Source organism: Micropterus salmoides, unplaced genomic scaffold (assembly GCF_014851395.1).
Source record: "Micropterus salmoides isolate LMB-PRFRI ecotype aquatic unplaced genomic scaffold, ASM1485139v1 Ms_hic_scaffold_1, whole genome shotgun sequence".
In the NCBI taxonomy this organism is placed as follows: Eukaryota; Metazoa; Chordata; class Actinopteri; order Centrarchiformes; family Centrarchidae; genus Micropterus; species Micropterus salmoides.
Window position 1 is genome coordinate 51164443 of NW_024040040.1, and position 20106 is coordinate 51184548.

General features: G+C 40.9%; 2 protein-coding genes across 3 annotated transcripts in view; both read left to right on the forward strand.

The window, feature by feature from the left end:
• Positions 1-20106, forward strand: part of LOC119893815 (NACHT, LRR and PYD domains-containing protein 12-like) — a 636326-nt gene that overhangs the window by 381702 nt on the left and 234518 nt on the right. The window lies entirely within an intron of this gene.
• LOC119896424 (sodium channel protein type 4 subunit alpha-like) overlaps positions 1-20106 on the forward strand; it is a 212026-nt gene that overhangs the window by 40699 nt on the left and 151221 nt on the right. The window contains 3 exon segments of the mRNA XM_038709856.1: positions 12049-12213; positions 12428-12571; positions 15842-15960. Coding sequence (XP_038565784.1) covers positions 12091-12213; positions 12428-12571; positions 15842-15960 — 386 coding nt within the window. The 5' untranslated portion in view covers positions 12049-12090.

Below are 20106 nucleotides of genomic sequence, written 5' to 3' on the forward strand. Positions count from 1 at the left end.
ACTGTGACAGACTGAGACGATTGAAGGAAGGAAAATATTGACAGGAAAAAAAAAACAGGTAAAAGGGAAAGAAGCAAGAAATTACAGGGGAAGCAGGGACAGAAGGTTAGAAGAAGTAAGTGTGGACATTAGGAAGGAAGGAAAATGGAGAATGGATAAAAGAAAGGAATAAAGGAAAAGAAAGACAGAAGGTGGGGGAAAAAAGAAAAACTCAAAGGGATCAGGAACTGGACGGAGGAAGAAAATAGTAAGGGAAGGAAGAAAGAAAGAAATGACAGGGAAGGAAGGAAAAACACTGAGAAAGGACAGACTGATAGGATTAAAGGAAGGAAAAAGGAAAGGAAGGAAAAAGACAGAAAAACCAAAGAGAGCAAGGAAGGAAGCAAGGAATTACAAAGAAAGCTAGAACAGAAGGAATGAAGAAAGTATGAATAGAAGGAGGACCTAATTAAGGAAGCAAGGACAGAAGGAAGGGGACAAAGGAAAGGAGGAAAGGAAAGCAATGAAGACACAAAAAACAAACACTGAAAACAAAAACAGTAGTTTGGAGTTTAATATTTGCACCTTGATTTGTGTGAAAATGCCGGATAAATTATTCCAGTGTTTTTTGAAACTGTACCTCATCAGGTTTGGCATCAGAGGTGTTGAGATGTTATCTTGTCAGAGCAGAACTCATTTTGTTAATTTTTTTTTAATTTAATTTTAAAATGTGTTTTTTAAGGTTGATAGTTGGTTTGAAGGGTGGAGTCTCTTCCATTACTGTCTGATGGGGAATTCACTACACCTATAAAACACTTTATCTTCAATACGACCTTGACCAGAATATGAACTGATACCAGTCCTCTGTGTGTGTGTGTGTGTGTGTGTGTGTGTGTGTGTGTGTGTGTTAATATCCACAGCCAACACACTCAGAGGAGACACTTACTGAGACAGAGGGATAGCTAATAAGGAAATTATGCTTGTATGATTTGTGTGTGTGTTGTGTTAGTGAATGTTCACCTGCTCTCATCATCTCAGTCCATGCACACAAATGAATCACAAAAAAATAATACTTTCAAACATATCAATGAACCAACAGAAGTTCTTTCAATGGCTGCTATGTGTTGACAGTCAAGTGTGTTTTTATTGCAGCCCGTCCTCTCAGAAAATCCATTTATTATGACCCATACGTGACAGTTGCAAAGGAGGAAGTCAGGTGATGACGTATAAAGAGCGTCGATGTATCCATGGTCCCATGTGAAACCAATAGTCAATGCTGACTTATTTTAACGTTAGTGAGTCTCCTTTAGTTATCTTAACTTATGTAACTAATGTTCCTATTTGCCCAAACCATGATACCTAGTAGTTTTGTTGCCTAAGCCTAACCAAACTGTAAGTGTTTCACAACGTTAACCATGTGTTCATCTTTGTTATAATGAAAATAAATGTCCTGCTCCTCTGTGGCCGGTACATATGTTGTTTTGGACGTCACTTACAAAACCATTTCTGTTGTATAGATATATGAGGATGTGTTGTTTCATTGTTTTTCTGTGTAAAATAGTTAGAGAGAGTTTCTCAAAAGTGACTAGCAAGTAATGGTTTTCAATTAGATTAGCTGTCATTTAGGAACAGAGAAACGTGTTAGCATTTAGAAAAGATGATAGTGACATTTTTATCTGTAGACCAGACCCTAACCCTAACCCTAATCTTCACCATGGGCTTTAATTGCCTAATCTTAACCAAACCATAAACGGAATATATTTGCCAAAACAACAAACTCTTCCCGGCCTTAACCACACAAAAATTACCAAGTGTCGAACGTAATCTGAACATAATTTGTATTTTCACAGAATCGTCCAATATTGACATTCTTGTCTAGGTTGATTTGATATGCTAATACAACAAAGTATTTAATAATCCAGCAATTAACTAAACTTAAGTATTCCTTAATGTCAGTACTTTACAAAGTTAGTGTCAACATTTTCAAGGGGTCTATTAATGCACTCCCAGAAAATAAAGTACATAATTGTACCTTAAGGGGTACAATGGCTTGTCACTGGGGCTGTACCCTCAAGGGTACAGCTTTTGTACCTGTTATATGTTCCTTGAGGTCCAATAATAAGCCCAATGGGGTACGATAGTGTAGATTGCACCTCGGGGGACAGAAATGGACTCCTACTGTACCCCTATTTCAGACAGTGTGGATGCAAAAAGACTCGCTGTAGAACCCAAATAATGTAATTTACCTTCAACATATATAACCTAGTGGTTTGTTTCTCAAACAAACCAAATTGTTGGCCAACAGTATCCATCAACACCACCCTACAATATCATATTTCTACTGTGAAATATCAGTAGAAGATAGAAAATTGGTTTATAGTTTATAATACTTAGACATGAGGTCAAGTGGAACTGTGCAGGAATACCGTAGAGGACCAAACAGACAGCAGCAGGTTGATGTTAACATGTAGAGAGCTCCACAATGGCTTGCAGAGGACTATAAGGTGAAGTCAGTGGCGTCAGAGCGAACGATGCCAGAGGACTCGCTAAGCTAATGAGTCAGGTTGGCTCAGTTTGAGGAGTGGGCCTGGACTGTCTGCAGCCTGAGCAACAACAAAGCACAATGAACCAACTACTGGCAGTCAGGGACAATCAGTCAGCCCCGCTGAGAAACAGAAAAGCACCTTCAGCAGCAGACTGATCCGACTCCCTGTGACGGCCCGGGACACAGGAAGCCAATTTAGGGCCAAACTGTCTGAAAGGAAGAATAGAAGAGAGACCAGAGCCTTGTTACAAACCTCCAACATCTCAAACTCCTCTGTGTCACTTTAAAAAGAAAAGGAGATGGAGTTTATATACTAATACATTTACCTACTGTTGAAGAATTATTGTGAGACAGGTTCAGGTGTGATGAAGTTTCGGAGACTGAGCGCGGTTTATTGAGCCCGGCTGAGCAGATTCAGTGCCAGCATACAACATGTGAACACGTCAAATGCCAACACCAAATCTGAAGGATAACATCTTTTATGTTTTTCCCTATTACGTCATCTTTAGCTGGCCTTAACCTAGAACAACAAATCGACTCCAATGCTACGTCATATTGGAATCTATTACTTCCCATGTGTTATACTCTAATCTGTGGAGCCAGTAAGTTCTTGTAAGATTCAACCATGCCAGATTCCCAGAGAACATTGATATCTGCAAGCCTGACGCCTGAACGACTGTCTCTACCTTATCAGTCTAACTGTCGTCTCCCTAACAAGGACAGTTACATGAGAGAAATAACTAAAGCTGGAAGGTCAGTGGACACTTGTTGTGGGGTCGGCTAATGACTCCAAACTAGATCTGTCTTACCTTTCCCTGTTACATCAATTAAGCCACCTAGGAAATATCTTTAACACCTAATGAATAGATTTAGGACCACAAGGCTTTCATAGTTAGCTCCTAAAATACTAAAACAAGATTCTGAGCTGTACATTATGGTGGCGCTAGAAAAGGATTGCCAAAATGACCAGGATAAACACTCCATGATTTTCTGTACCAACTTATCCAGTAGATGTCTGCACCAAAGTGCTGCTGGCATGGCTAACAAAACTGGTCAACTCAACAAGACATCGCCAACTTTTCAATATCAGTATTAAGGTAAACAACTTCTTTTACCTTGTACTGTTACCTGTTACCTACGGAAAATCATTTGCACCATGCCAGCACGCTTTTAGTGTTTGCAGTTGCTCATGAACAATTGCATAATATTTGTCGATATAATTGTCATATCATTTTTGGGGACAAAGTATAAAGAACACCATGCAATGCAGTGCAGTTTAAATCAACAATACCACTAACTCCAGTCTCATACACCCCTGTAGAGTAGAATCAACACCTGTCTAATATAAAAACTCAAACATTACGAGCTTCACAAAAGTGGGATTTTACTTGACTGCGGAGGTGTGAAGGTTTGTCATCCAATACGGAGCTTCGACGTGACGCACGGAGGCGGCTGCATGTCAGGGTCAACCCCCCTCCTCATCACCCTCTCCCCATCCTGAAGCCAAACGGTCCCTGTGCTCCTCTGCCAGCTCAACTTGGCTGTCTGCCTGATATCAGTGAATCATTTCCTGCGCCGGGCAGCGGCTCCGCTCCGTTAACAGCAGCAGCAGCAGCACGGTGACAAAATGTGTTTTCTCCTTTCAGGCTAATTGAATTGAAGGTGCTGCATATTCACTGCTGCTGCTTCTGGACAGCAGTGTCCTCTTTGGAGAGTTTTCGCTCTCCATCACCGCACTGTGACAGGACACTCTGCTTTTAGAGCGAAGCAAAAGAGCTGATGGGATTGGTCCTGAGTGATGCCACAACTACTGAGAGCTATTCCCCTTTATCATCATCTTTTTTTATATGGAAGATTTTTGGTGACAAAACCATAGTGAGCAGAAAAATTGTTCAAGTACCAATCAACCTATTATATCAGGCCAGTATTCCTAGGAATTAATGTATGTAATATTGGACGATTCATCCATTGCCAATGTCCAGTGCTGCAGCAAGTAGCGTGCCCTTTATGTAGCAAGGCATGTAGGAGTCTGAAGGTCAGGGTGGTTGATGGGCTAAAACACCAGTTTTGTCAGTGGCAAAAACAAGCAATTTTAGTGGACATTTTAGCCTGTTTCGTGGCTGCCGGCTGCGCCAATTTACTGGTCCAATTCCCAACTTTTTCATACCCATTAGTCATTTACGTCCTAGGGCCCAGGTTTAAAAATACCAAAATTACCCTTTAAGAGTTCTTTAAGAATCTGCTTCTTCAGGACTCCTTTGGTTTGATCAGATTTGACTAAAAGTGTTATCTCTTCCTTTGCTGGTTATGTGTGATTGTTCTTGGTACAATCAGACGGAATACAGAGAGCACAGAATATATTTTTGCCATTTCAGATCCGAGAGGTCGCTTAATATGTTGTAGCTTTTAGACATCTGGAAAATTTGATGGAATTCACTGGATGGAAATACCCTGCCGAAAGTCGGATATTAAAACATTGATGATTCACTTTCAGGTCTAAACCAAAGGATGTTGCTTTGTGTGTGATGGATACAAACTGACCAAACAGAGAGCGAGCAAGCGAAGGAAATCCTTATGCTCAATCAAACATAGGAACACAACTCTTTTTGTTTTCTTAAAACATCTGTTACAGTCCTTACTTTAGCCTGACTCAGTTCAGGCAGCTTGCTCAGTAATTCTGAATTTCTTACTCTGCATATTTACATAATAAATTACAGTTGTATGAAACATTACTGTTAAAAAGTTAGGATGTGCTTTGTTAAAAGGATTAAAGTATTTTAGTAGTTTGACCTTATTTCACAAAAATGCTCAGACGTGATGTGGTAACAGAGAGAGAGATATTGTAGCTTGCCAGAGGTTGGGAGAAACGCTTGGAGGAGAAAAGAGCAAGCCAAGCGTGCAGCCATTCTGTTCACACACACACACAGCAGGCACATACTGTATCTGATGAATAGCTGAAATGGTATGGAAATAAAGGAGGACAGAATATGCACGCACCTTTGCCAAGCACATGGCCATGGACACACACACACACACACACACACACACACACACACACACACACACACACACACACACACAGGACAGGCAAGGCAGATGAATGCCTGGAAAAAAAGAAAATGGAAATAAGGATCAGACGCTGCTTCAGCTCACTTTAAGGACATTCTGTTGTTGTACAAATACATCCTGGGTTCCTCAAAGTCTGGATGAACGTCTGGGTCCAGACTGAACTGCACATCTGGGCAATGTGTCACTTGTTAATGCGTGAATATATTTTCTTGTATTGGAGCATAAACGTGTGAACAGCATGGGAAATTTATTGAGCCGTCTGTGTGCAAGTGTTGCGTGAGTTTCAGTATGTGTGTTAACTTTGGTTCAATCACAAGAAGTTTAATGTCATTAAAAGTTATTGCTAAAGCCGAGTGTGAGAAAGAGAGATTCTTTTGAAGCAGGGCTGTCTGGCAAAAACATTCAAATCTGGTTCAACTTCTGCTGCAACTTTTGTGACATCCAGCAAGGCGCTGCGCTGACCAATCGGATACATGCATGCACACTTTTCCTCTTTTATGTTGGTTTGTTGTGCAGGCCCTTCAAATGCAGAACTCTGATGAAAAAGATGACAAAACCCAAATTACATAAAACTTTACCTTACTTCAGGAAGAGCACTGAAGTCACATACAGTCACAGACAGTCACATTCATGCAGGTGGCTTTTTTAACAGAACACTCTGTATCACTTCACTGTTGCATTCAAGCTTTTATGTTGCTGTTGACTTTACTAAGATGTAATGATCATATTTGTTTTCAATTATCTCGCTTCCTCGACAGTACAAATCTATCTGTGTAACTTTGTGACTTACGACAACAATCACTCCCCCATGTAATTTCACGCTTTGCTCACCAGCGAGACTGATTAGATCTGGTTCTCGATCCACACACTCTATTTAATGCAGAACCTGAAGCCAACACACAGGCAGTCAGACGGCTAAACGTCCGGCCTTTGGTTCATTTCTATAAAAGTGAACTTGCAGAGACACAATGGAGACATGCAGATCGATACAGTGATCCATCGCTTTCAATACTGAGTGAACAGATTTAATTGTTCGTGTTGGTGGTGTGTTTAAGGACTCTGACGTCTCTGCTTTGAGATTCGGCTCATTGATGTTGGCTAAACCTCAGCCATCTAAGTTGCATTCAGGGACTTCATCATACAGCAAATGTAGTCAGTGATGTCTGTGATGGTTTCAGGAAGTCAGATGACCGAGTGAGAAAAATATTCTCCTGATTAAAGATAAAATAAGACTTTTATATTATTGCAGTTTGGTCGGCTCGTTTTCAAGACTGTGAATTCTGCTGGCATGTTTATGCATCATGACGTGGCATAACAAGGTGGTGTATTTGTGTGTGCAGTACATGTTTTATGCTTGCTAATAAAGGTGCATGTATAATACGCCGCATTCATGTTTAAATTACACGACCGTGGTTGGTGGATGTCTGAACATGAAATATATAGAAAATGTGGTTGCAGGTTCATAGACACACACACACACACAGCACACACGGACGCCCGTATTACTGTAAAAGCTAGTAGTCTGTCTGTCTGTCTGTGTCATTCTGCATGCTTATTTGCGTGTGTGTGTGTGTGTGTGTGTGTGTTTGTGTGTCCTTCCTCAGGGCGATACTTGTTTGGTTGGTGGGTCGTCTATGTTTTGTGTTTTGACCCAGAAATACATCTAGTCTCTCTCTCTCTGTTTCATAACGTCTTCTCTTCACTCTCTCACTCTTGGTGTCTGTTGTTAAAATTAGTCTGTTATTGTACCTCATCCTACACACATCAACACTTTGAGTTGTTAGTGAATTAAAGTTTAAGTTTGCCCTTGAGCAAGGCAGCAGACTGCTATATTAGGAGGAAACCTACTTCTTCATGGTTATTTTCCTCCAGTAAAACTAAGATGAAAGCTATGTGTTTTAAAAGCTGTGATAAAAGTTAAATTCATTGTGAAAGAAATAATAACTACAACAAAATGTCTGATCACTTTGTATATCGATAACCTTTGCTAAACCATGATCCTCATGGTAACACCATCATTTTAGGGTATCTTTTGTTGCCACGCTTTTAAAAAGTGCAATTAAATGTTTCCAGTGAGCACAGGTGAGGCTCAACTCATGAATAAATACTTTTTTTAATAACCTGTCTTTTGCAGTACTGTGTAGTAGTACTGACATTAAGCATGTTGTAATCCACATGTACATAAATGCAACACAAAATAGGTCAGTTGAGTTCAGTTTGAGGCCATAACACACAAGAAGCAGCAAACAACAAAACAAAGACACGGAAATGATAAGAAAACAAAAAGAAACATCATTAAAACAGTCTGTAAAAAAAGTGGAAGCTTCTGAATGCAGACAGATATCAAAGTGTCTGTTCAGTAATTTGATGTTTGTAGCAGTTAGTCGTCTTTCAGCCTGAAGCTGAAGGAAGAGGAGTGAGTGAGGAGCACAGAGGCTGATTACTGTGTGAGAAGACCGACTCTGATTCTTATCTACAGCGTCATTCAGAGCATTCTTCCACTTGACTCGAAGATCAGCAAACGAAGTCACCGAAGTTGTCAGTTGTCATAAAAGAACAAAAGTTTGGTCTGTTTAAACAAATAAAAGAAAAGAACTACGCCATCGGTACAGAAAATTTAGCATTATGTAGGTATTATTATATGTACAGTATTTTGAGTGAGATTTTCACTTTAAGTTGTGAAAGCAGTGAAAAGGCAGGGGGGGAAGGGAAGGAAATGAGGAAGTAAAGGATAAGAAGGGGGTGGAAAATGAAAGGAAGAGTTAGAGGAGGAAAGACAAAGAAGGAAAGGAGGGGGTGGGGGGGTGGAAGGAGAGGAAGAGGCAGAGGAGAAGAAAGATCAGGATGTATGGTAGTCAAAAGGGAGGTGGAAAAGGAAAGTAGTAGGTAGGTGAGGAAGAGGAGAATTGAATGAGAAGTTGCGTACAGATGGGTGGAGGTGCAAATGTAATAGATGAGGTCAGGAGGAGACTTACGGGGGTAAAAAGAGAAAGGACATGAGAAGACAATCAGGAGGAATAGAAGCAAATGAAATGGAGGCAAGAAATAACTGCATAATAGACAACAACAGGAATATGACGCAGTATTTTCTTTCTGCTTCCTCTTTCTGTTGCAGCTTCATTTTAATTAGCCTGGGTGCCTGAAAGTCCTGTAAAAAACAGTTTGTGTTTGACTGTTTGGTTGGTAGCTGCTATCTGAGAACCAGGAAGTAAAATTAAAACTTTAGCTGGTTTAAATGCAGGTACGCGTTCGCCAGACGGTTCCTGGAGAAAGTCCTGTGGTCTGAAAGGGACATTAGAAACCTGTGTGACCAATCAAATGCTGTCTCTCTTCATTTAATTTAGCATTATGAATCATTCATAAAACAGGTGTGTTTGACAGTTTTCATTCAGAAGATGCTAACAACAAAGTGTTTGAGCTAAGATTAGAGACAGAATACAACATGATTATATATTAATATATGTGTGCTCTTGTACAAGTATCTTTGTGAGGACCAATTTGAGGTTCAGATTTTGAGTGTATGGACATTTTGTCTTCATGTTTTAGAGGGCTGTGTGTTGGTTTCAGGGCTCGGGTATAACATGTGTTAAGATTAGGCGTGTAGATGTGATGGTTGGGTAATGGTTCCCAGAGATAGATAGATAGAAACATTGAGACAATTTTAAATCTAATGTCATCTTATCTTTGTAGTTTTAAATTTGTGTGCGCAAGTCAGTCCAGCTGACTTCATCTTCTGTCAGTAATGTGTGTTACATGATTGAGATGCACATGTGCAGGGCGTTTTGTATGTATCTTTGGCATTTGTGTTATTTTGTATGCCTTTATTTAATTAGTGTGCGTGGATTTAGTTTCCTTCCTGATCACACACCTCGAAGCCGGTTTGTCCTTTGTCCACTACTGGGGTGGATGTAGGAAACACCGATTTTTCCAAGCAATGACAAAAAAAATTATTTTTAAACAAATTAGTTGGGGAAATTGGGAGGAGGCTTTGGGGAAGACCCAGGACTGGTTGGAGAGATTATATCAACCCCAGATAAGCAGTAGCAGAAGATGGATGGATGGACAGTTAGGAAAACAAAAACAGTTAGGAAAACAAAAACAGGCCTAAATGTCTCACCAGGTAGCAAGTTTTTAATTTTTCCTTGCAATATTTATCTATATTTATCTCTCTATGCACTTTAACTGCACTTCAACTCTCTATGGACTTTGTGGCTTTATGATAACGTTACATTACCTTATTTTTTAAGGAGTTCTGTCTCCTGTTAATCATCTCGAGAAACCTCAAATCTATCTCACGACTTTGGGAATGCATTACCTCAGCGGGAGTCCTGACAAGTATAGAGGTACCAACAAGTGTCTACGTGACCAAGTGTCAGCGCAGAACGGAAACCAGGACTGAACAGCTTATCAGGAGCTACTGTACTTGTCGTACGTCTGTGTGTTTGTGTGTGTGAGAGAGACCGAGTGGATGACAGCTTTTGATAAGAACGGAAAACAGAGCTAGATTTTCCTTTTGATGTGGACACACACACACACACTTCCGAAATCAGATTTGGGAGCTGTGAAGAATAAATGCATGAAGGGATGAAAAACGAGGGCTGTCTAATCATTCAATTAGGATCCAAGGCAGATGGTCTGGACACACACACACACAAACACACACACACACACACACAACACAACACACACATGCAGACCTGTTATGCACTCACACTTTGTCAGCCTTGCTCTGTGCGAACTTTTGTCTCTCTCTGTGTAATTCTATAGTCAGTGTAACTCTATACTTGATCGCCCTGTTTCCGAGTGTTAATGAGACACTATTGTCGGCCTGAACTCCATTACTTGGACATCCCATAATTACATGACTGTACACATGCATATATAGCAACATAAAATCAGTGACCGGCTTTCTCTCTCTGTCTCTGTCTTAATGTTAGCAACAGTATGTCTCTTTGCAGATTAATCCCTTGGACCATTTACACTACAAGGCCAAAAGGAAATGGACACTCAAACATTACACCCATATACAGTTATTGAACATGTGATTCTGACACCATGGTCATTAACATGCTGCTCTATCAGCCTCCACTCAATCCACCAGATGTTGAACCTGTTCCCATTCAGACATCAGAGCATCAGTGAGGTCCAACATTGATGTTGGTGATCAGGTCTGGCTCACAGTGTTCCAGTTCTTCCCAAGGTGTTGGATGGGGTTGAGGGCAGGGCTCTGGGCAGACCAGTTAAGTTCTTCCACAACAAGCTGGCAAAACATAAAGAAAAACATTTCTTTATGGAGCTGGCTTTGAAACAGTAAAAGGACAAATGCAAACTGTTGAAATTTGTCTAAAATATCATTGTTTGCTCGAGCATTAACATTTCCCTTTAGTGGAACTAACCAGGAAAACAGATCTAGACCAAAGTTACACTATGTGGAGAGTGTGTTCACATACTCTTGGCCATATAGGACATGTCTTGTGTGTTACTTTGGATTACTTTGTGTTAACTGGTTTGGTGTGTGGAAATGACCAATTCATGACAATATCAACAGAGAATATTACAGAATTGAGCTTTACGTTGATCAATATTGTTATGTGCTCTCATGTTGAATAATCCTAAACTAATGTATTTAATCAAATTACAACAAGCAAACCATGGGATCCGACACTGTTCTGTAGAAACTGCACACATTGCATAGAGTGGGAGGAACTGGGGGTTGACAGCAGCCCAGCAGTTAAATCAGTCCACGCTCACAGGTTGGTGAGAAGAGAGCAACCCTGAAAGTTAAACTAAGTAATAAAGTAAACAATACATCTCTAAATCAATCCCAAATGGGCAACCAGTGTAGAGAAAAATTGGAATAATTCCAAGTCTGTCACATTCTGTATTAGTTGTCTAATTTACAACTGTTAAAGGATCTTTGACGTTACCCATGATACATTTCCATCCACCTAGTTTTACTCTTGACAGAGGTTTAGAAAAAGAAAAAAAAAAATAGGCTGATAAAAAAATTATTTCATTTAAATTTTTTTGGGGGGGGCATTTGCCTTTATTTGATTATGACTGTGGAGATACAGACAGGAAATGCAGGGTGAAAGAAAGAAAGAGGGGTGTGACATGCAATGAAGGTGTCTGGCCTGAACTGAACAAGTGACATTGCGATCACATATACAAAATTTAATAATTTGATGGAGGGCCCTTGTTGAAACTACATCGTGTCCTAGTAGTTCCAACAACTCTGTCTGAGTTTGTTGAAAGGTACTCTGGCTAATGTAGGAAGAGACTCTCTGGAGTACACAGAAACTATGCTGCTTGAGGGAAAGTTGACGTTGTACTGTATATTACAATATGTAAAGTGTCCGTTTTAGAGGGGTTCTTTATGCAAAGTTTGCTATAGATTTTTTGCTATTGCTATTTGCTATTAGTTATATATTTATCTTTTCTCTCTCTGTGTGCAGCTGGTATACTGGGCCAGTCTGCAGCAGGATCAGGATGAGAAGATGGCTGGCTGTGTGTTTCCAATGGGACCAGAGAGCTTTCAGCGCTTCACGCCGGACTCCCTGGCGGCCATCGAGCAGCGCATTTCCCAGGAGGAGGCCCGACGCAACAAACAATACCAGGAGGTAAACACACACAGACCTGTATCACACTCACACATTGTCAGTCTTGTCCTCTCCGAACTCTCGTCTCTCCCTGTGTAATCCTGTAGTCAGTCTCTTTCTCCTGACAAACACAACTAGGATATTAGAAGATGTAAGGCGGCTTCAGCAGACAGTTGTGAGATATTTCGGGAGCTGGTGATGTTGTGGTGATGTTATGTTTGTGTGTGTGTGTCAGGACCTGGGCGATGTGGTGGTCCCCCGGCCCCGGCCTGACCTGGAGGCAGGAAAACAGCTGCCGCGCATCTTCGCCGACATCCCGTCTCATCTGGTGGGCGTTCCCCTGGAAGACATCGACCCATACTACTTCAAAAACAAGAGGGTAGGTAACCCAGAGAGAGTGTGTGAGCATGTTTGCCTGTGTGTGTTCGTGGGTGAAGGTTTTTGGAAATGCCCTGTCACTCCTGTTGGAGAATCCCTGGAAGATAAATTGACTCTTTGATAGCCTACTTCACTGATGACCAGAGGGGAGGTGACCGAGTGAGTGTTTCCCCTCCACAGTTTGTCTTTGTCATGTTTGTTCTGTCTAGATCCCTTTAAAACTCTCAGTCCATGTTTACGCCTGGTATATGTGACCATGGTTCTTGTCACTCCTTCTCTTTTTTGTCTTCCTTCTCCTGCAATCTCTTTCCTGTTTTAGGGCATTTCAAACCTGCGTTGTTCAGTCCTTTTGAATCCGACTCTGGTCAGTTTTCCCCCTTGTTAAGACTCATTTGGGCCGATCTGAACTCAGTAATCGTACTCGAGTGCGGACCAAAATAACCGTACCAAGACCCTTTAGAGGAAGTGGTCTCGGTACGGTCACAAACTAATTCTGGAGCAGTATGTTTGTGGTGGGTACGTGATGCGAGCTCAATCCGACCCAACTAAGAGACATACTTTTTGCCATGGTCCAGACCTTTGACTCCGCCCCCTCCATTAAGTTTTCTGATTTTGGTCTGGTATCATGACATGAAACAAGAGTTTCTCGGTTGAAAACGTGTTTATCCAATGAAAGCGGCCTAACCAACTACTAGCCAATCAGCGCCATGTGTGGGACTAACGCTATTGTCACATTTTTGGAGGAGTATTAACAACACTGACCAGGGATAATTTATTAATATCGCCCAACATAGTTACCATCATAGTTTGTTATTACTTCTCCACTTGTAAAAAAATATGCTGGTGTCAGTGTCAACTTAAATGACATTAGATAGAAATCAGATTGGAGGCAGTGATGTCAGACTGAAGATGGAGGTTACAATTCTGTCTGATATCCTGCAAACATACTCTGCAAGTTTGAAGAAATCGGCTTAGCCAGGTGCCCTTGGCACACTGGGATGGGGATGAGAGACATCAAATTATTAATAACACACGATTGTACCACTTTCTAATAACTAATACTGGCTTTATAGATCAGTTACAAGCCATTAATAACAACTCCAGGGTTGTGATGTTGTGAAAAATTCCCCCATAAACAAATTATACTAACAACTTATTAACATTTCCAACTTCAGATCGAATGGATTATTGTAAACATAAGTAAATAAATAAAAGCTTTTATTAATTACTTACTATTGTTTGCAGACCTGATGACAGAAACCTTTCATGCATCATTAATGAATTACTGCATTATTAGATAAAAAGCATAAACACCTTTTAATAGATCTTTTTTACAACCTAGCAACCCTAAATTAATTCTAACTAATTAATTCATTAGTAGCCATTCGTTACCATTTAGAAATGCTTTGTAAAGCGTGCCTTAGTAGGAAGTGCTGCCCAAGTGTCCTAATATCATACAGATAAATCCTAGTTTTAGGCGAAAGTAGAGTAAGACGCCATTACTTCATTGCAACTTGTAGATCCATGTATTACACTGTAATGTATATAAAAGATTTTAAAAGACATTTTTAATTAACTTTGACAGGAAATTGGTCCAAAAGATCCTGTGAAACTGGTCATATGTTGAAAATATGGCCATTAAATGTCAATAAAGTAAAGGTCATAACTGTAAATCTACAAGCGTTAAACCGTCTGACGTGAAAGTGCTGCCCGTACAGGTACATGTACAGCCGCTCACATACCTAGACGCTAGGCTTCACCTCCTGCTCCCCTACAGAATTCTTCTGTTCAGCAATAGTGAGGGATCATAGACCCTGACTACAATTGGAGGCATCACAGGTCAGAACTGTGGGGCTCCCCAGGCCAAAATGTGCAAGCACTGGTGGCGAGGTGAGCTTCTCCCTGGGTTGGCAAACAGCGACTGAACAGCCAGAAGTCCATGTCCAGTGCCGAGGCTAACAGGCATGTGGGTGGAGCGAAAAAAGCTTTAAAGTTGGCTTTGACTGGTCGCAGCTCTGGGTTGAGGAGGGGCTGGTGGTTAAAGGCAGTGAGGCAGTCTAGATGGAGAACCCCAAGCACAGAACAAGTCCGTACCCATAAGGTTGGACACTTGGAAGGTCTATGATAAGAAAGCCTCGGTCCCTTAGCAAATAGAGAAGGCTGTTATGGCTACTGTGCCAATTCTGGGTTTCCATAGCTGTCGAAATTGGCATCCAGGGCAGGAAGAGCTGCCAGATAGTGGAAATGTTCAGAAGTAACCTCATAGCCCCTGAATCTAGCTGGCTGAGTTTCTAGTCCTGCTGTAGACTTGATCTGGAATGCTGTTTCCACAGCCTTTGCCAGAGTCAGTTCACGATTTCTCTCTGACGTCCTGGTTATTAGTGTGTTCAGCCAGCTGGTCCCTTAAAAAGTTGGACACTCGCCGGACAGTGCAGAGAGGTGGGAACGAAATCTCTGATTTCATTAAAGACTGCAACTCTGTTTCACGTTCCGTTATGGCAAACTTCCTCAAACCGCTGTGCGTAAAGCCGCAACTACAGCCGTGACTAGTGTGGCTAATGCACAACAAACTGTTCAACGAAATTTAGTCCAGTTGTAAGAGATAGCTAGACCTCTTTCATTCTGCTGTGCTGTAATCAGCTGCTGCAACAAAAAACTGAAACTGCGGAAAACGAAAAGCCACAAGCCTCTGCTCCATGAAATTCATTCCACTTTCTAAATCTCTATTATTATTTAATCCTCATGTTTCGATCACATTCTAAGCGGCTTGCTGAGATAGGACTGAACATGAATGGGCCCGAACTAAAGACCAAGCGATCTGCCAACAAGATGCCGATGGTGAGCAGTATTTACAGTACAGGTTACAGTGTCATGTGTTTCAGATTTTTATGAAATGTTGCATTTCTTCTGATTACAATGCAAGTTATCATGGGGTGTAATGATTTAAATCACAAGCTAGCATGTTGCTGCTGGATTTAATGAGCTACTCCACACGGCACTTTCACAACCACACTGCAGAGGTTGGCCACAAGCGGTACGTTGTTTTCCACTAAAGCCTGAGACCTGAGAAGTTTAACCCTAGTGCTTTGAAACTGAACAACCAAAACATCTCTGCTTTCTCTGTCAGCGTAAATCTGTTTAGTTTCACTTTGCCACCGCGACATGGCGGTGGCTCTATAAGGTGCAACACAAAAATCTGCTGTCGGGTTTGTCTATGTATATAAAATATATGTGTAATAAATGTTTTTTTCTCTCTCTGTCTTTGTTGCAGACCTTCATAGTCCTGAACAAAGGGAAGGCCATCTTCCGTTTCAGTGCCACATCAGCTCTCTACATCTTCAGCCCTTTCCACCCCATCCGCAGAATCGCCATCAAAATCCTGGTCCACTCATATCCTTCCACAAACACTACTACTGCTACTGTATGTATGACGCATGATGTCCTAGCTGTGTTATGATCTACTACTGACTGTGGGATAATGGCTGCAGGGAGGTCAGAGGCAGCCTGGAGGGGCTCAGTGTGTGCTGAAGGATGCTGTGTGTAAGCACCCAGGCCAGCCTGATGGCAGTTAGGGTGATAATGTAAACAAATAGAGTCAGGCTGGGTGGTTCAACACCGCAGGCTGCTGAAGCCTTTGCAGTGGTTAATCCCATCACCCATCATGTTGTTTTGCATTGTGTAACATCGGCACAGGCCTGAAGTGACAGTGAATGGTGGAATTTTGAAGGAGATTTGCAGTTACTAAGACACCAAAACACAAACAACATCCTCAGAAACCATTAAGTGTTGATTGTACACATGAATAAATGTTTCATAGTCACAAAAGTGCAGTTTCCACTGGCTCTCTGAAGGTTGCTCTCTTACTGTCCAGCCACCAGATGTTCAGATGAGAGAAGAGACCCTGATATCATGAGAGGCATATTGTCTTGGGCTTGCGTGCTGGAGGTTTGAAATTAAAAAGATGTGGGTGTTTCCGAGGCAGATGGGGTCTACGAAAAGGTGCATCTCGGCACTTTTTAGAGCTGCAACAGTTAATCAACTAATCGATTAGTCTTTTGACTAAAAGGAATCGGAAACTAGTTTGAAAATCAATTAATATTTTTTACTGTCAGCTTTTTAAATGTTAGAATTTGATGCTTTTGTCAGTCATACGACAGAAAACGGAAAGTCTTTGGATTTTGGAATGGTGGTTAAGTGAAACAAGTAATTTGGATATGTGTCCTTGGACTCTTGAACAGTATTACAAGCATTTGTCAAAGTTGTGTTGCATTTTGTTGACAAAAGGAATCAAGAAAAAACACTAATGATGATAATGATTTTTTAAATCAGTCTATTTTGATTGTCTCTCGCTCTACTCCCTAGTACAACATTGAATCACTGGAGTATCTTGTTTTAATGTTTTATTACGGCTGTGAACACATTATTTTTAAATTACATTAGTAGTAATTGTATGGTAATGTTGTAGCTTTATGAGATATCCTTAAAGCGGAAAGAAAAGGGTGTCAACAGAGTGCTGTTTGTGTCTTTGTACACTTGTGTTAATGTGTAAGTGACACAGAGAGAGAGACTGAAGTTTTGTGTACACTGGCTGTGGCTTGGCAGTGTTTACAGTTTTATCAATAATTGAAAGTCTTGAAACAGTAAGGGTTAGTCATGGGATTAAAAAAAAATGTAATCACCAGTAATGGAGGCTTTTTTGTGCTTTTTGTGCAGTTTTTCTGGGTTATTAATGGTTTATTAATGTGAAATGACCCATTAAACATATCTAACGTGTATTAAATGAAACCTGATTACCTTCAGTTGTATACAACATGATGAGTAATGACACTCACTGAATTTATGCGTTAATGGAAAACAATCTTAAAAAAATATACTGACAAATAAGATGTTTTCACATTAAGGTAGTTGTCCACCTGAATCTTTCATTAAAACAGAAGATAAGCAGCCAAAAATGAAGGGGTTGTTTAAGGTTGTGAGGAAAAATAATGTAACTGATATATTTTCTTCCTCCATTAATAATTATATAATAATAATTCTGATGTGGTTATGTTAAGTATAAGGGGAGATAAATATAAATGCAAACTTTGAATGTTTGAATATTAAAATATATATTTTTTTTTACATGTATCAAAATACATTTATTGCAGTGATTACAGGCCAAATAATGTTCATATTCCAGTATTTGTTACTCAAATGACTGTGTGTGTGTGTGTGTGTGTGTGTGTGTGTGTGTGTGTGTGTGTGTGTGTGTGTGTGTGTGTGTGTGTGTGTGTGTGTGTGTGTGTGTGTGTGTGTGTGTGTGTGCTTATGAATCAGCTCATCCTGTCGTTCATATTTCTAAACCATCTTAAGCTGTCTTGCTAGCTATAAACATGACCAGTAAATATTTGCCATCAAGGTGGTGCCTGCCAGGGCACACGCACACACGCACACACGCACACACGCACACACGCAACAGGTGAATATACAAACTGTGCAGTTAAAGTAATTGTCCAGCTCCGACCCCTGACCTTTGACCTACAGCCACTCAAAGTTGTCTAAAAAAAATCTCAGCCAGGTTTAGTTCATTGTGTTTTTTACACTCGTGTTGGTACGCTGCGAAGACATCCCTCTGTTTAATCCTCATCTCTAAAGGAAGTTTGGTCTAAAAACTAACTTCTGAAGACGCAAACGAAACTCTGTCTCCAAAGACGTCAAAGTGAGTCAATGTCCAATAATGCGTGGTTGTGTTTAAAAATAAATAAAAGCATTTCATACTTGTTGGACGGCTATGTACACTAGTTACACGCTCCGTATGAAGACTTTATGTTTAAGCTTAATTATTTAAGTATTACAAAGTGCCATGGCATTGGTTCATAATAATGAGCGGTAAAGAAGTTGTTGGAAATTGTTTCACATTTTCTAAGTATTGTTTTTATTGAGTTTGGGAATTGAATAAATCTTTGGTTGGGAGTCGACGTTCAGGTTCTACTCTCAATGAAATTGATTTACTTCAACTCAACGCAGACTCAGAAAGTAGATTTCCTCCTCACCTACTGTGCTAATAGTTAAAACGTTTGACAGCAAATTAGTTGAAGCAATTTCTCAGCAAACATAATTCTAACTGACAGTAGAGCGCTAAAAGAAATGAAATCTTGAAATCTGCGCTGAGTATATGTTAAATTTTCCTTTTCACCATCAAGGGAACATGGTATTCCAGGTGATCACGTGTAAACGCCTCAGGCTGATTGAGTGAATGATGATGTGGGAAACCCTCAATGAGTCCTGAATGTAAAGGCTCCAGCTATGGGATTTTGGCCAGTCACCCGTCCCATGCCATACTCCAGCTCCGTCCGCTCTGGGCTCCAGACGCCAAGCCAACATGACAGAAATTACTTCACACCCAAAACTCAACAGCCTTCCCCTCGACACCCCTCCCTCCTTCCCTCCCCTCACCTCACACTCATCTATTTTTATTTGGGAAGCGGCTGCTGGTGTTGAGAGATGTCGAGCCGGCGGACACGCTGCTGTTGTCAGGGGGATAAGTGGGCGAAGAGGTCGGCAACGGAGGTGTGGCGCTGCTGATGTGCTAGGTGTGTGTTTGTTTGAGTGTGTGTTATAATGAGACAAAACAAAAATTAGAACAAGTGTGTGTTGAAGGGGGGGGGGGGTTGTTGTAAGAGTACAAGTTGTGGTGTTGAAGTGGAATTTTAGTGTGTGTGTTTGTGTATGAGTGTTTTTATATAAGTGTGTGTGTGAGATCAAGTGTGTTCTGGATTTATGCCCCGACCACGCTGGCGCCACAATGACAAGCTGACAATGACACACACACACACACACACACACACACACACACACACACACAGTCAGTCCTGTTATCAAAGTTTGAGTGTTGTCTCTCTCAGGTGATCAGTATCGACACTACCTGTAGTTTTTTTTGACAGAAAACAACGTTTGACTACCCTTTCTTCTGGAGGTCACACAGTGGACTTTGTGTCCCATGAGGCATTGCTCAGGGACCATGCTAATCCATCATCGACACCTCGAAGCTGCACTACAGCCTCCAGCTGTGTCGCATCGTGTGTGTGATTTGTCTCCGAGTTGTTCTGGAGCTTCTCTGGTGTCGCTGGGTTCAATTGATGTTGCCTGTAACTCGCTGACTTCATGTTGTTGTTGTTTCTTTGTTGCTGAGGTGGCACCGAGTTGCTGTGTTGGGTTTGCGTGAGGTTTTTAAACATTGTGTAAAATAGTGTAACCATTGTGTTACCGGAGTGATGTGTTGTTGTTTTTTTTTTAGCCAGAGCTATTTGTAAGTCTCTCAGGGCAAATCCGAGTCAACCAAGAGAAGTCAGAGTCAAGTCGATTAATGTAATGACTATGATGATGATGCATCTCAAAAGGCATCTTGTAAAAATGTCAAATTAAGCCTCAAGTCCAGAAGTCCTGGTCCTAGTTTAGAGGAAGTCTAAGTCGAGTCATAAATATGTTTAGGCAAACTCCAACTGAAATGCAAGTCTGGTTTCTTAATGCGGACGATTAAAATGACCCAGTATTTGA